We start from the raw sequence: 18,454 nt of genomic DNA, 5'->3' as shown, positions 1-18,454 counted from the left end.
TTATACAATATAAAGGCACTGGTATTTTCTTATGAAAAAAAAATCAAAATCATAATATAGTTGGGTTGGAAATTTAAAATATTTATTGCAATACGTTACTTTTCAGCTTAAAAAAAAGGTAACCAAGTTCCTTGTTCGCTGTTGAAAAGTAAAAAGGATCAAGCGCAATCCGGATAATGAAATGGCATAATGTTACTGAAATAATACAATAAAAAAGTACAACAAATCAAGCAAATCATTGTATATGTAGATTCGTCATTAAGCATATTATTTTTTCATACGTTTTACATACGTTTTTAATTAATTTTACTTAATGAAAACCCAGCTTCTCATTCGGTTTGAGTAAGGAACTAGGAACTTATTAAAATCGAATAAGGAACTGGCATTTTCTCACTTCCTTATTCGGTTTGAACAAGGAATAAGGAGCTTGTTCCTTACTCCTTATTCAAATCAACTTAGGAACTGACTTTTTCTTACTCAAAAAGTAAATTGTAATGAACCAAATAGTTCTACATATCAATGAAAATCATTGTATTTGTACTTTGGATATAACACATATTTAAATTATTGCAATATATTTTGGTTTAAGTATTTTCAAATAATAACACGTGTTTGTTTTCAGCTGAATAAGAAATAGGAACCTGTTGAGCTAACTTCGGCGTAGAACTTTCACCATCGAAACCAGGGAATTGTTTGTAGGTCATTACGGCCCCAAATGGTATGCAAAGGTTGAAGGTCGCTGGGTATTCAATTTGCCTGCACGCACGAGAAAACAATTTTTTTAACTGATTCGATCTGTGAAGAAAACAAGATATGTGATTGAACGTTTGAGCCCATTTTTTCAATTGATTTATTTTTAATATATAGTGCGGCCGTTTGAAGGCACCTTGGCAGCAGCTTCCGGTTCAGTCTCGCCTTAATGTTCTTGACTGACAAGTAATGAAATGGGATGTTCTTACTTCAATGATAAATTAAAATATAACAAGGGCTGTTTGTAAAACACGCATGCCCCCCCCCCCTTAAAATGGGCTGTCCGTTGTAGTGGCAGCCATTTTGTGCATACGTAAGAAACCATTTTATTGCTTCAGGTCACTGTAACCTTGACCTTTTACAGTGATTTTTTTTGCTTTAATTTGTTACAGCCTGTGCCATTTGAATTGGGAAAATTAGCGCGATAAACCGTGAAATTGGGAAAAATAGCGCGATAAACCATGAAATTGGGAAAAAATAAGCATTATAAATAGGGTTATAAGTGTTATAAGTAACAGAAGTGATATTGTTTTTAAGTGCATGTTCAGGGAGTTTTCTAGAAAAGGTCTGGTCAATTTTTTTTTTTAATCAATAAAAGTGGCAAGTTTGGGAATGATTTATGGACAAAAATGACTAAATTCAAGTTATATATTTTGTAAGATGTTTAAAAAATAAAGTTGAGACCTAGATTTAAGAAATCATAATTAAGTTATATGAGACTTCTTTCTAAAAAAAAAAAAAAAAAAAAAAAAAAAAAAATTTTTTTATTTTTTTTTTTGGAAGTTGGGCTTTTTTGGGAAATTTTGGTCAAAATTTTGGGAAAAAATGTGTATTTTTGCGATTGGGAAGCAGCCGAAATTCGGCTGTAAATTTGAGCAAAAAAAATCACTGTTTTACCTTGTGATCTGAAAATCAATTGGGGTCATCTGCCAGTCATGATCAGTGTACCTATGAAGTTTCATGAACCGAGGCCTAAGCATTCCTGGGTTATCATCCAAAAACCATTTTACTGTTTTGAGTCACCGTGACCTTGACCTTTGACCTTGTGACCTGAAAATCAATAGGGGTCATCTGCCAGTCATGATCAATGTACCTATGAAGTTTCATGATCCTAAGCCTAAGAGTTCTTGAGTTATCATCTGGAAACCATTTGATCGACGGACCGACCGACGGGCAAACCGACATGTGCAAAACAATATACCCCCTCTTCTTTGAAGGGGGGCATAAAAAGTACGTGTTTTATAATGGAAGGAACCTTTATTGGATTAGGTTGAAATATTATAAAAACAAATGTTCTGTGCAACTTTCAGGATGGTTGGGAAAAATACATGTTTTCCCGAGTGTTCGCAAGCTTTTTTTAATTTGAACTTTAATGTTCGACTTTTGATCAAGCTTTATTACGACAAATGTTCTGACCATGTGTAATGACGATTGGGAACTAAGTGGCCTGTAATAGTTCACAAAAAATGTTGACAACGGACAATGGAAAACGAACAGAAAACAAAAGCTAATCTCAAAGCGACCTAAAAAGATTTCGAAAATCCCCACAGTAATATTGATTGAAAAATGTTGATATTTTTGGTAGAATTAATAAATTTATATACTGTATGCATAGGCAAAATAAAATGTGGCATCTTTAAATCAACAAATATATGTACGTTATAACAAAAATGCTCAATATTTCACAAACAAATTAGTTACTTCATTTAAAGAAAATATGCAATCTTAATATAGACAACAATTCACATTTTAAACAAGCCCCATACTGTTATCCTGATGAAGCCCGACAAAAAGTAAGCCCACATTATATACACATATGCACTACCCTAATTACTTAAAAACCATTCAAAAGTCAATGATGCATGAAGAAACACAAGTATTATTCTAAACGCACAAAAACTAGACTCCAAGAAAAAGTACAATAACCAGCGTAACTTTTTGTGCCAAGTTAAGCCACAAATATTTAACAAAAACTAAACACTTACTAAAAATAAAATTGTGTAAAACCCAAATGATTAGTTGTTCTCAGACATAGTAGTTTTAGTATTGTAAATGATCACATGCGAAAACGGTTTCATTTTAAATTGTCTAACAAGGGACAAAATTGTCACAAAACCAGGTTTTCATTGTGAAAAAAAAATCTGATAAAGGGAGAAAACTCAAACTGAACTTTTGAAATGACCAAAAAAAATTAACCCCCTTTGTAAGTTTTTTTTTTTTTTTTAAATCTATTTTTAGTCGTGGCGACCTTGACATTGGAGATATTGACGTGATTCTTTCGTGGGACACACTGTCCCATGATGGTGAACAAATGTGCCAAATGATTTTAAAATCTCACAATGAATGACATAGTTATGGCCAGGACAAGCTCATTTATGGCCATTTTTGACCTTTGAACTCAAAGTGTGACCTTGACCTTGGAGATATCGACGTAATTATTTCGCGCGACACACCGTCCAATGATGGTGAACAAATGTGCCAAATGATTTTAAAATCTGACGATGAACGACATAGTTATGGCTCGGACAAGCTCATTTATGGCCATTTTTGACCTTTGAACTCAAAGTGTGACCTTGACCTTGGAGATATCGACGTAATTATTTTGCGCGACACACCGTCCAATGATGGTGAACAAATGTGCCAAATGATTTAAAAATCTGACAATGAACGACATAGTTATGGCCCGGACAAGCTTATTCCGCCAGCCCGCCAGCCAGCCAGCCAGCCCGCCCGCATTCGCCAATCTAATAACCAGTTTTTTCCTTCGGAAAACCTGGTTAAAAAGGACCTTCACAATCAACAAATTTCTTACTTTAAAGCCATTACCTTTCGTTTTATCAATAACAAAACAGCATTGAATAATTTAAAATATAAACATTAAGCACTAACAAGATAAAATAGCAGTTCATTGAAAATGAATGCAAATATTTTTGACCGACTTCATGGAAAACCATGTTATTCAATAATTTTTCAGAACATGGAACATGACATGAGTCATATAAGACATTTTAAATATAACACTTCTAACAAAATCTTACAAAAAGTAAAATTATCTTATTCAAATATATAAGCAGCAGCACTATATAAAAATGCATATTTGGCGGTATTAAAGTTTGAACTTCCACTTTGGGGTGTCTTATTTACAATAACGTTTGCCACTTAATCTTTATCTTAGTTTGTATTTGCAAAAACACAATTGCAAAGTTTTTAATTTATATAACAAACATTGTCTTACAGACAAAAACTGTTACTCAGACTAGTTCATACTAAATGATCGGAAAGTTAAAATAAGTATATTATTTCAGTACTCAATGAATAAAACTGACTTTGTGTACATATGTAGAAACAGTTTGCACTATCTGCAGACTCTGCAGCAATACATAAGAAAACAAGATGCGTTTGTGAAACACAATGACGTTTTACCTTGAAGGATGACCTTGACATTGACCCTTCACCACTCAAAATGTGCAGCTCCATGAGATACACATGCATTTCAAATTTTAAATTGCTAGCTTCAATATTGCAGAAGTGACATTACATGAGCAATTTTGACCCATATATTTGACCTTGAAGGATGACCTCGACCTTGACCTTTCACCACTCAAAATGTGCAGCTCCATGAGATACACATGCTTGCCAAATATCAAGTTCCTATCTTAAATATTGAAAAAGTATTCATAAAATAAGCGATTTGGGCCACATATATTTGACCTCTGACCTTGAAGGATGACCTTGACCTTTCACCACTCAAAATGTGCAGCTCCATGAGATACATATGCATGCCCAATATCAAGTTGCTATCTTCAAGATTGCAAAAGTATTCATAAAAAAGCCATTCGGGCCACATATATTTGACCTCTGACCTTAAAGGATGACCCTGACCTTGACCTTTCACCACTCAAAATGTGCAGCTCCATGAGATACACATGCATGCCAAATATCAAGTTGCTATCTTCAATATTGCAAAAGTATTCATAAAATGAGGGATTTTGGCCACATATATTTGACCTCTGACCTTGAAGGATGACCTTGACCTTTCACCACTCAAAATGTGAAGCTCCATGAGATACACATGCATGCCAAATATCAAGTTGCTATATTCAATATAGCAAAAGTTATTGCAAAATGTTAAAGTTGGCGCAAACAGACCAACCAACAGACAGGGCAAAAACAATATGTCCCCCACTACTATAGTATGGGACACAAAAACTTTGTGAAAACTATATAACAATCATGACAAAAACTTGAAAATTGCAACAGCATCAAAACAAAAACAAGGAGGTTGTTACAGGTCAATATTTTCCGGGCAAGAGTTTTTGCAATACAATTTTGGCACATAAAAGCATTCTTTATCATCCCTAAAGCAAAGTCCATCCTATGAAAGAGTCAGTTAATAAGAATAACTGGTACATATTACAATGTAACCTAAAATATACTATATTTTCATTGTAAAACGAGTATCACTCAGAAACAAATTATACCATAAACTCTATAAACTTCATATGTATATTAATAGAGTAACAAGTTTTCTCAAATCATCAAAACCTGTTTTCATTGGACCAGGTCAGCCAGTATTGAAAGCTTTAATTCAAATTGTAAATAAACATTATTTTGAAAACTGATCACAATTTCAAAATCGTTCAGACATTTCTCTTTTAATTTAAGGTTTCTAAAAAAATAAAGATTGAATATGGCTCCACAAAACACTTGGTAAAAACATTGAAATTATCAGTTCTACCACAAAAGAATTAATTTTTAACAATATTACTGATTGAGACCAAAGAAATAGAGCCTGTCTATATTAAAATGAGAATTTGAACAAGCCCGATTAAATAGTTGCTAGTGCAGGGCCTATGAACTTGTGCTTATTTGAATCGCTGCTTTAAAATGCTGACCCAATCAAGGATGGCATTCTACATTGTAGTAACAATGATTTTTAGGAGTAACCATTTTGTTTAGTCTTCAATAATAGGACAACATTTTCAATAACAAGTTTCAAACTGTTACACGAAAAGCATCATATCAAATATAAATGAGCACATAATTAATGTTAGAAAAAAAAAGACAGTTAACTGAGCTTTCTCTAAGTGTGGAAATACTACAGGACACCATAAGCATTCAGAACAGGGAAAGAAAATATAAGTGATACACACATTTGGAATGTTGACAAGTTTTCATGTTAAATTGGCTTCACTTTTGAATATTTATATAATAGGTTTGCAAATTTCCCATTCAACTCTGACTGAGATAGACTACAAGAAAAAAAAATTAGTCACTAGTGACAATCTGTCTATTTTCAAGGAAATTATTTAAGAAGAAAACAAATATGTGTACTGTAGATAATCATTAAATATAAGTGATCAGTATGCAATCCAATATATGTTTAGGCATGCCAAAGAAATAAACAAAACAGAATCTGTCAAAAACATTAAAAGATAGTGTACAAATACAGAACCAAATATAAATTAATTCCATAATGCAAGTTTGCTAATAACTTTGTTTAAATGTCAGGGCGATGTATTTAAGCTGTATTACATGAATCGGGAGTTATTTTCTATGTCAGTAAATTTTGGCCCTGCCAGTATTCAGAGAAATATAGACATAACTATCACAATGCCACACTACACATTAGAACTGTCTGACATGAGGCTGGCTTTCAATTTGTTGCATGGTTCCTTCTTCAGACAACAGATTCGGATCAGAGTGAGCACCTTCTTCCTGGCTATCAGTCCCACGACACAAATAACGAACACACAGAACAGAACCGTGAGCTTGGTCTGGAAATCATCACCATAGTGATTACCCTTGATTCCGAGGAACGCCTCTAAGCCAAACGACTCTGAGCGCTGATTGTCAAGCCATTCCTGCCCCATTTCTCCCAAGGGATTGGGAAGGAACACTTCAGGCTGCTTGTGAAATGGCCTGTGATAAGGCTGGTTGATCCACATTCTGTCAACCACTTTACCATTCGAGCATTCCCTAACCTCCCATGACAGATGAGTGGCATTGTAAACTTTCAGACGACCAAATGACTCTTTGCCTGCTTCAGATATAACAAATGCGGACCACTGTCCTCCCAAGTTGATGCTATTGTCTATTTTATACACTGAACCCAGTGTTCCTATAGTTAAATGCACAGGAGCCGAGGGGTGACGGTAATTGTACTGTGTCGCTTTCTGCTTATAGATTGGCCAGGTCCTTTCGTAAAAATGCTGGTGACCGGATATTATCAAATCAACACCTTCAGCAAAGAAAAGATCCTCAAGTTCCCTTCTCACAACTGGAACTGTCCTCCTGCAATCATCACCTATGTCATCTACTGAACAATACATCGGCCTGTGACCCATAGCTATTATCCATGGCTTGGCAGACCGCTGCATATTTGCCTGGTCTAAATCTTCCTTAAGCCACTTCAACATGACCTCAGCGTTCACCTCATCATCAAAAAACACCTCAGTGGAATACATCACAAAATGAATGGGCCCTATGTCAAGACTGTACCAGAGTTTGTCGCTAGGCATAGGCCAGGGAAGATTGGGCATAGCGAATCTGTATGTATAATGGAGGTAACTATGGTTACGCTCATGGTCCCCGGGGATGGTCATGTAGGGAATGCGTGCAGCCACTTTTTCAACCGTCTGAAGGAATTTGTCGCCAGTTTCCCCCTCGTTGCCATCCAGGTCATACGCAATGTCACCCACATGGAAGATGGCCTCGTACTTCTCATTGAGTGCCTCTTGCAGTAGGAACTGCATGTCTTTAGCCTTAGTTCCAAGGTCACCATACACCATGAAGGTGTGAGTGTTTCCAGCCATCACTGGGGGGACTGTGAAACTGAACTGGTCACTCAGAGTATCGTCAGCTTCACCTGAAATTAGATTGGTGAGGAGTGAAGTGCAAATATGTTAAATAAAACATATGCATATTAGTGCATTGAGGGGAATATATGAACCGGGGATGGGAACAAATATTTGAATATTAGAATATTTGAAAAGCAGGTTTATGTTCAACTCCAAAATTAATATCTTATACAATTTTAATACAAATAAACATCCAAAAAGTTTGTCAGTGAAAAGTCACATCTTTGGGTTTAGTGCTGACAACTTTGTTGTATCAGACATTGTGGGGATAAAAGATGTCATCAATTAACGAGATGATACTTTTTATACGCATATGTGTTTTTTCAACATTTTGGGAATAGGGGCCGGGTCCCTTTGGATTATGAAAAATCGCTGCGTTTTGACTAAAATTGGGAAATCAGTGTTGTTGTTGTTTTGTTAACAAATGCTTCAAAATTGACAATTAAAGTGTTTTCAACATTATATTCACTAAGGTTCAACATTTTTAGCCAAAATAATTATTTTTCGTGGCTTTATATGTTCTGACATACTGATTTTTGTCCATACTTGATGACTTGAATTTTTCGGACAGTAAACTTTACATAGCTACTTTACTAGATTTCTGCCCTGTTTCGCTTATCTGCGACCCGTCGATCATGAAGTTTTACAACCGGATAAATGTAATAAAAACTGGCTTAGAATGCCCTGAGGGCAATTGACCATTACAATTGCGTTATTGTGTAGATTACCATGTATACCTGTAAAATAAACAATGGTTTCACTCATCAGCATTTGAAATGATATCGTATTTAGGAAGCAGTATGGTTGTTTTTTATGATGTTTTTATATACCATTTCAGGTAAGAGATTGTAAATATGTCAAGTTGTACTTTATTTAAAGCAGGGAAAGGAGAGAACAACACAATAAAATTATTGCACATTTATTTATTGGTTTTACTTCATTATAATAATTGACAAACAACCATAACATGTATGTCTCTAAATTTTCAGACACTCATAATTTTTTTAATATTTTTCATATCTAAATATTTGGACACGAAAAAAAAAAATGCAGTGTACGAAAACTCAGAGTAAGTACGGTAATTTGATAGTTCACACAGGAATTAATACACCATATTCAATATATTGTCTTAGATAATTGACATGTTATTTATAGTTCTGCGTCTCGTAATTAAGACAACAGAATGTTTACTTCAAAAGGCCTATTATTTAAATTGCTATGACCATATATTAAATCCATTGTTATCTACTCAGAATATAGTGACTCAAATACTAACCAATTAAATTGTCATCGTTCTGGAGAAAAAAATGTGTAAACAACAGTATAAATATAATTTAAGAGAAGTACAAGTTATCAAAGAAATTCAGCCGAGTATTGAAATAAATGAGAATTACGGGAATATGTTTTCTGAAAACATCTTATATCTAATGAAAATTAAATTAGTGAAAAAAAAGAACACAACAATCAATTAACGTATTATTTAAAATTACTACTCTATCGCCTTTTTCAAAGTTGTATATATGATAAGATTTATAGTAGTATTTGTGCCAATCGGAAGAGTATTTTGTTTCGGAACGTTGATAATTCAAATATTTGAATTTCATTTTCAGTATTAGTTTCCTAATTAGAACTGAGATAATGCATAAGGCCCAAAGTTGCTCACCTGAGATAACAAGATATTATTGGGACAAATCTTCTGACCAAGTTTCACGAAGATCGGAAAATAAATGTGGCCTCTAGAGTGTTAACAAGGTTTTACTATAGCCATATAAGGAAAAATGCCCCGCCCCCTGGCAGCCATGTTTTTCAACCAACCGGCATCATTTTTGAACTCTTCCAAGATATTATCGGGATGAATCTTCTGACCAAGTTTCATGAAGATCGGACAGTAAATGTGGCCTCTAGAGTGTTGACAAATTTTACAAAAGCCATGTAAGGAAAAATGCCCTGCCCCTTCAAAGCCATTTTTTTCAAGCAAACTTAATTATTTTCAAACTCATCCAAGATATCATTGAGACCAATCTTCTGACCAAATTTCATGAAGATTGGACAATAAATGTGGCCTCTAGAGTGTTAAAAAGGTTTTACTATTGCCATATATATATATAGCCATACATGGAAAAATGTCCTGTCCCTGGTGGCCATGTTTTTTAAAGCAACCAAAACCATTTTCGAACTCATCCAAGATATCATTGGGACAAATCTTCTGACCAAGTTTCATGATGATCGGAAAATAAATGTGACCTCTAGAGTTTTAACAAGGTTTTACTATAGCCATATAAGGAAAATAGCCCCGCCCCCGTGGTGGCCATGTTTTTCAACCAACCGGCATCATTTTTGAACTCGTCCAAGATATTATTGGGATGAATCTTCTGACTGAGTTTCATGAAGATCGGACTATAAATGTGGTCTCTAGAGTGTTAACAAGATTTTACTATAGCCTTATATAGCCATATAAGGAAAAATGCCCCGCCCCTTGGAGGCCATGTTTTTCAAGCAAAAGTAACTATTTTCGAACTCATCCAAGATATCATTAAGACAAATCTTCTGACCATATTTCATCAAGATTGGACAATAAATGTGGCCTCTAGAGTGTTAACAAGGTTTTACTATAGCCATATAAGGAAAAATGCCCCGCCCCCTTGCGGCCATGTTTTTCAACCAACCTGCATCATTTTTGAACTCGTCCAAGATATTTTTTGGAATGAATCTTCTGACCAAGTTTCATGAAGATTGGACAATAAATGTGGCCTCTAGAGTGTTAACAAGATTTTACTATAGCCATATTATATAGCCATATAAGAAAAAATGCCCCGCCCATTGGCAGCCATGTTTTTCAAGCAAAGGTTACCATTTTTGAACTCATCCAAGATAACAGTGGGACAAATCTTCTGAGCAAGTTTCATGAAGATCGGAAAATAAATGTGGCCTCTAGAGTGTTAACAAGGTTTTACTATAGCAATATAAGGAAAAATGCCCCGCCCCCTGGCAGCCATGTTTTTCAACCAACCTGCATCATTTTCGAACTTGTCCAAGATATTATTGGGATGAATCTTCTGACCAAGTTTTATGAAGATCAGACAATAACTGTGGCCTCTAGAGTGTAAACAAGATTTTACAAAAGCCATATATAGCCATATAAGGAAAAATGCCCTGCCCCTTGGCAGCCATGTTTTTCAAGCAAACGTAACCATTTTCGAACTCATCCAAGATATCATTGAAACCAATCTTCTGACCAAATTTCATGAGGATTGGACAATAAATGTGGCCTCTAGAGAGTTAACAAGGCAAATGTTGATGCCGCACAACGCACAACGGACAAAAAGCGATCACAAAAGCTCACCATGAGCACGTTGTGCTCAGGTGAGCTAAAAAACTACAGCTTTGTCAAACACGTGACTTATACTCCAGCATTGCTTTGTCTGCTATATTCAAGAGCAAATAATTCAGAATGTTTTTTTAAAAAGTCTTGCGCATGTACATTTCGCATTTCAATTTTATGACAGGAGAATAAGGAACTTATTCACCTCCACAAACATGTTATGAGGACTGATAAAAACTGATAGCATCACTCAAATAGGCAACTCCCTGTGAGTGGTACATTTACAAGCTACTGCATTTACCTCTAACATTGTAAAAATATTTTGTCTGCGGAAGAAGGTCTTCAAGCTTGACATGATGAAGGTATTTTAGCCCATTTGTGTTGTCCGCTTCAAGCTTTCTGGTCTGCCCCTCGACCCTCTTCATATCCTGCCTGTCTCCAGTGTGGAACTCCACTATGGACGTGTCATGAACTTGTGTGGCCCACATAATGTTCATCTCCGACGTTGTGTCACCCAGGCTAGAAACAGGGTTTGTTTAGGATTAAAAGAATGCTTTTCACTGTTTGACTGGATTAGTAATTGAGAGTTAGAACTGATATATTATCAACTTTCAAGTTCAAAAACAAACTTCAGATCAGTGATTGTAAGAGAAAATATTTTAGTAAAGGACAATTGTATGACCAAATCAATTTAATTCATTCATGTTCACTGACAGACACAAAAGTATAAGGTACACACAATTATGTAAATTTCTTAACAAAGGACAAGTGTCCGTCTTAATTGTTTAAAAAAGGAAGTGACTTCAGAAAGTGAACGGAATTCTTTGAGCATTTAACTAATTTTATTATTATGAGACTTTTGCCTGAGTTTAGTTAGGCTGATGGAAATCCCACCAGTAAATTAATTGACTACAGTTCTAGATCATTCAGACATTATACCTAATGTGGATCTGCTGTGGTTTATAGCTTTCAGAGGGCGGTTTCAGGATCTCCCTGTTTGCCTTTAACACTGGTGGTGCCACTTTGTCATCCGCTGTGATTGCCATGGCAATGGACCATGCCAGGCACACAAGTCTAACATGCGTATATGCATACATATTTGGTTGTGGCGGGTTACTGCAAATATAAATTAGAAAAAGTATTTCAATTACCACTTTTCTATAACTAACTTTTCTGGTCGAAAATGTGTAGGGTTATCAAACATCAACAATAACAAACGTAGCAAGAGAAAAAGAGAAATCTAAAAGTAGGTACACACAGGTTGTTTTGTGTCGAGAATATTCTACATCTGCCGCTAATTAACATAAACACAAAAATACCATGTTTGTACACAAAACTGCAGTAGCGTCTGTTTCACTGAACTTATCTGTAAATCCATTGTTTAATTAAGTTAGAGAAATTAGAGTAAATCCTTTTATATCCACTTCCCATGTACGATTTTACAGATGATTCTATATATACACGACTTCTTTAACAAAAAAACACAATATTTTCAACTTTTTGTTTCTTTAAAATTGTGATACTATTTTGATGTTTGTCATGCATATTTACTAATGAATGAACCTACATAAACTTTGTAATAACAGTGAAACTGTTCATCTTCAACAATTTTCAAAACGTCTATTAAAGATTTAATGTCATTCATTAACAGATACTCCCTACGATGTCATTTGCTGTGATCATCTCCTGACTACAAACATCAATCAAATCCTACAGATGCTGAATGTAACCTACTTTATGGCATTCCAGTATTAACCTGGCACTGGCCTTAAAAGATATTAAATTACTATTACAAAGGATAAATTAGTTTTACTAGAAGTCAGTTAAAAAAAACTGATTCAATCGTACATCACTTATCATATGTTATTAAAATTGAGCAAATTGTTTAACTTCCAAGATCAAAACCAAATTCAAAAAAATACAAAGATCAACACCAGGTGACAAATTTTATTGGGATACACCATATTTGCAATATAAAGAGAATTGCTCACTCTATACGTCTCCTCTTAATGTGGGATAAATACCTCGCTGAAATTTTGTCAGCAAGAAATTGGAAAGTATACATTTATTGCATTATAGTTCTGTAGTTCGCTGATATGAGGTTTTAAACCTTGATATAAAAATAATTTGGAAATTATAATGGCACAGCAAGATTGTTTTCTTTATAGCGCCATTGTATTATTACCAGGGCAAAACATTGTAGGCTGAAATAAATGTGTATACTGACTATAGCCTCAGGCTTCGACGTAATATTTATGTTTTTGATGCAGACTAACTTGGGAATATAGCAAAATAACTGCTATAAAGCCAGTAAAAAAGCCCTGATTTTATTTTTTAATGAAGGTCATAATTGCACAGATTTATTTGCACATGAAAATCCCTTAAAAGCCTTAATTCAGGTTGAAATTGAAAAATAAAAAAAAAAAGATGAACTTCTCAGCAAGTATCAGAACTGCTTGTCCAATGTTCTTAATAATTACATGTATAACAAAAGTAAGTTATCTGAGTTTGTATTCTGCACATTCTGGACCTCATACAATTTAAGTGGCTTTAGGTGAGGGCCAGCAGACTTTCCAAGATAATAATCAAATATGCTTGGAGTTGAATCAATTTGATAAATGTAAAAGAGACATGAATCGTGATTGGACAAGCATTATAAAAGCTGCTTTATTATTAGCTGATATGAAATCTCACACCAAACAAGACAACTCCAGTGCTTTCCACATGCAATTTCATGTTCCCTCACCAGGATGCTTGCAATTTGAAATCAGAGTCTGCGGGGCATTTGAAATTTACCGATACGTGTATTTTTTTAGTAACTGCAACTAGTCATTCTTAAGATCAAAGTGATATGAACTTCACCCAATATTTTGATTGCCGATTTACGATCCCTTTTCAACTGCATGTAGCTCTTTACCCTAGCAAAACTCAGCTAAAGGGGGAACATCGTTGTATTGGACATTCTACATTGGCTAATGAGAGTGCACACTTTGCATTAACAACAGCACTCATATGCATTCAATACCTGCAGTAAAATTATTCAAACTACGAATGAGGTTATTGCCTTAAAAGTGTGGTTTTGTTACAGTTTGTTTTCTGTGTCACCTACCACACCTATCTTTCATTATAAGCAACTAAAATGTTTTTTCAAATTCTCAAATAAGCATAATTAAATTTGTAATCCAAAACACGCTTCCGAATTTTAATGTTACTGCAACATAAACAAGGGCTGTTTGTAAAACATGCATTCCCCCCATATGGGCTGTCAGTTGTAGTGGAAGCCATTGTGTGAATAAGTTTTTGTCACTGTGACCTTCACCTTTGACCTAGTGACCTGAAATAGGGGTCATTTGCCAGTCATGATCAATGTACCTATTAAGTTTCATGATCCTAGGCCTAATTATTCTTGAGTAATCATCAGGAAACCATTTTACTGTTTCGAGTCACTGTGACCTTGACCTTTGACCTTGTGACCTGACAATCAAAAGGGGTCATCTGCCAGTCATGACCAATATTCCTATGAAGTTTCATGATCCTAGGCATAAGCATTCTTGAGTTATCATCCGGAAACCATTTTACTGTGTCGAGTCACCATGACCTTAACCTTTGACCTAGTGACCTGAACATCAAATAGGGTCATCTGCCAGTAATGATCAATGTACCTATGAAGTTTCCTGATCCTAGGCGTAAGCGTTCTTGAGTTATCATCCGGAAACCATTTTACTGTTTCGAGTCAATGTAACCTTGACCTTTGACCTAATGACCTAAAAATCAAAAGGGGTCATTTGCCAGTCATGATCAATGTACCTATGAAGTTTCATGATCCTAGGCGTAAGCGTTCTTGAGTTATAATCCGGAAACTATTTTTCTAGTTCAAGTCATTGTGACCTTGACCCTTGATCTAGTGACCTGAAAATCAATAGGGGTCATCTGCAAGTCATGATCAATGTACCTATGAGGTTTCATAATCCTAGGCGTAAGCGTTCTTGAGGTATCATCCGAAAACCATTTTACTAATTCGAGTCACTGTGACCTTGACCTTTGACCAAGTGACCTCAAAATCAATACTCATAGGGGTCATCTACAAGTAATGATCAATGTACCTATTAAGTTTCAGGTGCTAGGCCTAAGCGTTCTTCCAAAAACCATCTGGTGGACGGACGGACGGATAGACATGCGCAAAACAATATACCCCTCTTCTTTGAAGGGGGGCATAAAAATGATAGTTTCAAATGAACTGTGCTTCATGTATTTCTGCGGTTTCTTTGTCTCAATAAAAAGCGCACAAAAACTAATCAGACATGTACAACATCATGTGTAAAGTGTGGGTGTATTTATTGCATAGATATGCCAACATAAAATCAGGCGATATACGTTTGTTAAGTTGGAAAACCCACACAAATTCCATTGAATCTTTAAATAGACACATATATGCAAAAATTCATTTGTTACTTAAGAAAAAAAAGGAGAATGTTTGTGTTTATTAGATTCTTGAGTACTTTAATGCTCAAAATTTTACCATAATATGCTATCAAAAATTGAATACACATGATTACATGTATAGGGAATAGAATAGCGTCGGGAAAGAAAGTGAGAATGCAGTTATTGATAGAGTCAATTGAGTCTGGATTATGTTTATCCTTGTGTGAGTGTAAAAACAATTTAACAAATGTTGTTATCAATGACTATATCTTTTTTCTTAAAGAGGCCTTTTCACAGATTTTGGCATGTTTTGAAGTTTGTCGTTAAATGCATCATATTGATAAATGCAAACATTAGATCTAAAAAGCTCCAGTACAAAGTCAACAATAAAATTTAAACAAGAGCACCGCCTTGCGGGTGCAGACCGCTCATCTATTTTCTTTTTAAAGGTGAAGGGACTCTCATTTTCAATCACAAAGGAGTGAGGGGTGGAGTGAAGAGGGGTGTATAGTGTGGGGGCGTGGACATTTATTACATTATCTTCCAAATATGCGGGAAAAAAATGCAAACAGAAAAAATTCGGGGGTGGGGGGGGGGGGGTGGGTGGGGAGGGGGATTCTTGGGTGCGATGGTTGGACGGTATTTCAAAAAACATAAAATAATAAAATAAATATTTGTGTAATTTAACCGTTTAAAAAAAAAAATAATGGGGGGGGGTGGGGTGGGGGTGGGTATAGTATAGTGTGAGGGTGTGGTGGTCATTTGTGAGATGATCTTTAAAAAAAATAAAAAATTAGTGGGGGGGGGGGGGTGGAATTCGGGGGGGGGGGGGGAGGGGGAGGGTATTCTTGGGTGCGATGGTTGGATGGTATAACAAACATAAAATAATAAAAATATATATTTGTGTTTTTTAACCGTTTCAAAAAAAAAAACAATTGGGGTGGAGGGGGTAGGGGTATAGTATAGTGTGAGGGTGTGTTGGTCATTTGTGAGATGATCTTAAAAAAAAAAAAAAAAAAAAAAAAAAAAAAAAAAAAAAATGTGTTTGTGAAACACAATGTCCCCCTATATGATGTTTGACCTTGAAGGATGACCTTGACCTTGTGAAGGATGACCTTGACCTTGACCTTTCACCACTCAAAATGTGCAGCTCCATGAGATACACATGCATGCCAAATATCAAGTTGCTATCTTCAATATTGCAAAAGTATTCATAAAATAAGCGATTTGGGCCACATATATTTGACCTCTGACCTTGAAGGATGACCTTGACCTTTCACAACTCAAAATGTGCAGCTCCATGAGATGCACATGCATGCCAAATATCAAGTTGCTATCTTCAATATTGCAAAAGTATTTATAAAATAAGCGATTTGGGCCACATATATTTGACCTCTGACCTTGACCTTTCACCACTCAAAATGTGCAGCTCCATTAGATACACATGCATGCCAAATATCAAGTTGCTATCTTCAATATTGCAAAAGTATTCATAAAATGAGCGATTTTGGCCACATATATTTGACCTCTGACCTTGAAGGATGACCATGACCTTTCACCACTCAAAATGTGCAGCTTCATGAGATACACATGCATGCCAAATATGAAGTTGCTATCTTCAATATAGCAAAAGTTATTGCAAAATGTTAAAGTTGGCGCAAACAGACCAACAGACAGACAGGGCAAAAACAATATGTCCCCCACTACTATAGTGGGGGACATAAAAAAAATTAGGGGGGGGATTCGGGGGGGGGAGGGAGGTATAGTATAGTGTGAGGGTGTGGTGGTCATTTGTGAGATGATCTTAAAAAAATAAAAAATAAAATAGGGGGGGGGATTCGTGGGGGGGGGTGGGGGGGGGGGAGGTATAGTATAGTGTGAGGGTGTGGTGGTCATTTGTGAGATGATCTTAAAAAAAATAAAAAAATAAAATAAGGGGGGGGGGGGGCACGGGGGATGGTTTGGGTGGAGTCTATTGTGGTATGTCAGGTAAGAGTAGTTTTGTCAAAGTATCAATCAAATCTAATCATAAATAAAGAAGTTATGGCATTATTTAGCAAAATTTAATAATTTGACCTTGAGGGTCAAGGTTATTCAAAGGTCAAGGTAAAATTCAACTTGCCAGGTACAGTAACCTCATGATAGCATGAAAGTATTTGAAGTTTGAAAGCAATAGCCTTGATACTTTAGAAGTTAAGTGGATCGAAACACAAAATTTAACCATATATTCAAAGTTACTAAGTCAAAAAAGGGCCATAATTCCGTAAAAATGACAACCAGAGTTATGCAACTTGTCCTTTTACTGTACCCTTATGATAGTTTGCGAGTGTTCCAAGTATGAAAGCAATATCTATGATAGTTTAGGGGTAAAGTGGACCAAAACACAAAACTTAACAAAATTTTCAATTTTCTAAGTATAAAGGGCCCATAATTGTGTCCAAATGCCAGTCAGAATTACATAACTTTGCCTGCACAGTCCCCTTATGATAGTTAATAAGTGTTGCAAGTATGAAAGCAATAGCTTTGATACTGTAGGAATAAAGTGGACCTAAACACAAAACTTAACCAAATTTTCAATTTTCTTAGTATAAAAAGGGCACATAATTCTGTCAAAATGCCAGTCAGAGTTACATTACTTTGCCTGCACAGTCCCCTTATGATAGTTAGTAAGTGTTGCAAGTATGAAAGCAATAGCTTTGATACTTAAGGAATAAAATGGACCTAAACACAAAACTTAACCAAAATTTTCAATTTTCTAAGTATAAAAAGGGCACATAATTCTGTCAAAATGCACGCCAGAGTTATCTAACTTTGCCTGCCCAGTCCCCTCATGATAGTAAGTAAGTGTACCAAGTTTAAATGCAATAGCATTGATACTTTCTGAGAAAAGTGGACCTAAACGCAAAACTTAACTGGACGCCGACGCCAAGGTGATGACAATAGCTCATAATTTTTTTTCAAAAAATAGATGAGCTAAAAAGAAAAAACAGTAACCCGCAGCAGGACTCGAACCACTGACCCCTGGCGTCGTGAAGTAAAAACTCTGCGCATTAGACCTCTCGGCCATCCTTCCTTATACAAAGACAAATGTATTTAATAC

The 18,454-nt window shown here is 35.5% G+C and overlaps 1 protein-coding gene and 1 long non-coding RNA gene across 7 annotated transcripts in view; both read right to left on the bottom strand.

Moving 5' to 3' along the window:
* Positions 1 to 2,323: 2,323 nt before the first annotated feature.
* On the bottom strand, positions 2,324 to 17,077 carry LOC127881705 (uncharacterized). 3 transcript variants are annotated; one of them, XR_008050200.1, is made up of 3 exons: positions 16,907 to 17,077; positions 16,476 to 16,627; positions 2,324 to 4,784 (listed from the first exon to the last, which is right to left on the bottom strand). It is a non-coding gene; the product is annotated as an uncharacterized LOC127881705 (long non-coding RNA). The 3 variants fall into 3 exon arrangements; XR_008050201.1 differs by lacking the exon at positions 16,476 to 16,627 and having other exon boundaries at positions 16,901 to 17,077; XR_008050199.1 differs by lacking the exon at positions 16,476 to 16,627.
* LOC127881639 (acid phosphatase type 7-like) overlaps positions 2,324 to 18,454 on the bottom strand; it is a 31,889-nt gene continuing 15,758 nt past the window's right edge. For 3 of the 4 annotated variants that reach the window (XM_052429720.1, XM_052429722.1, XM_052429721.1), the window contains 3 exons: positions 11,872 to 12,048; positions 11,234 to 11,451; positions 2,324 to 7,618 (listed from right to left, as the gene is read on the bottom strand). In XM_052429720.1, the coding sequence (XP_052285680.1) occupies positions 6,372 to 7,618; positions 11,234 to 11,451; positions 11,872 to 12,029 (1,623 nt within the window). In that variant the 5' untranslated portion in view covers positions 12,030 to 12,048 and the 3' untranslated portion in view covers positions 2,324 to 6,371. The remainder of the gene's footprint in view (positions 7,619 to 11,233; positions 11,452 to 11,871; positions 12,049 to 18,454) is intronic. The other variant, XR_008050176.1, reaches the window with a different exon arrangement.

The sequence above is a fragment of the Dreissena polymorpha genome, chromosome 5, assembly GCF_020536995.1.
Source record: "Dreissena polymorpha isolate Duluth1 chromosome 5, UMN_Dpol_1.0, whole genome shotgun sequence".
NCBI classification, from domain to species: Eukaryota; Metazoa; Mollusca; class Bivalvia; order Myida; family Dreissenidae; genus Dreissena; species Dreissena polymorpha.
This window is presented reverse-complemented; position numbering and strand designations above follow the sequence as displayed.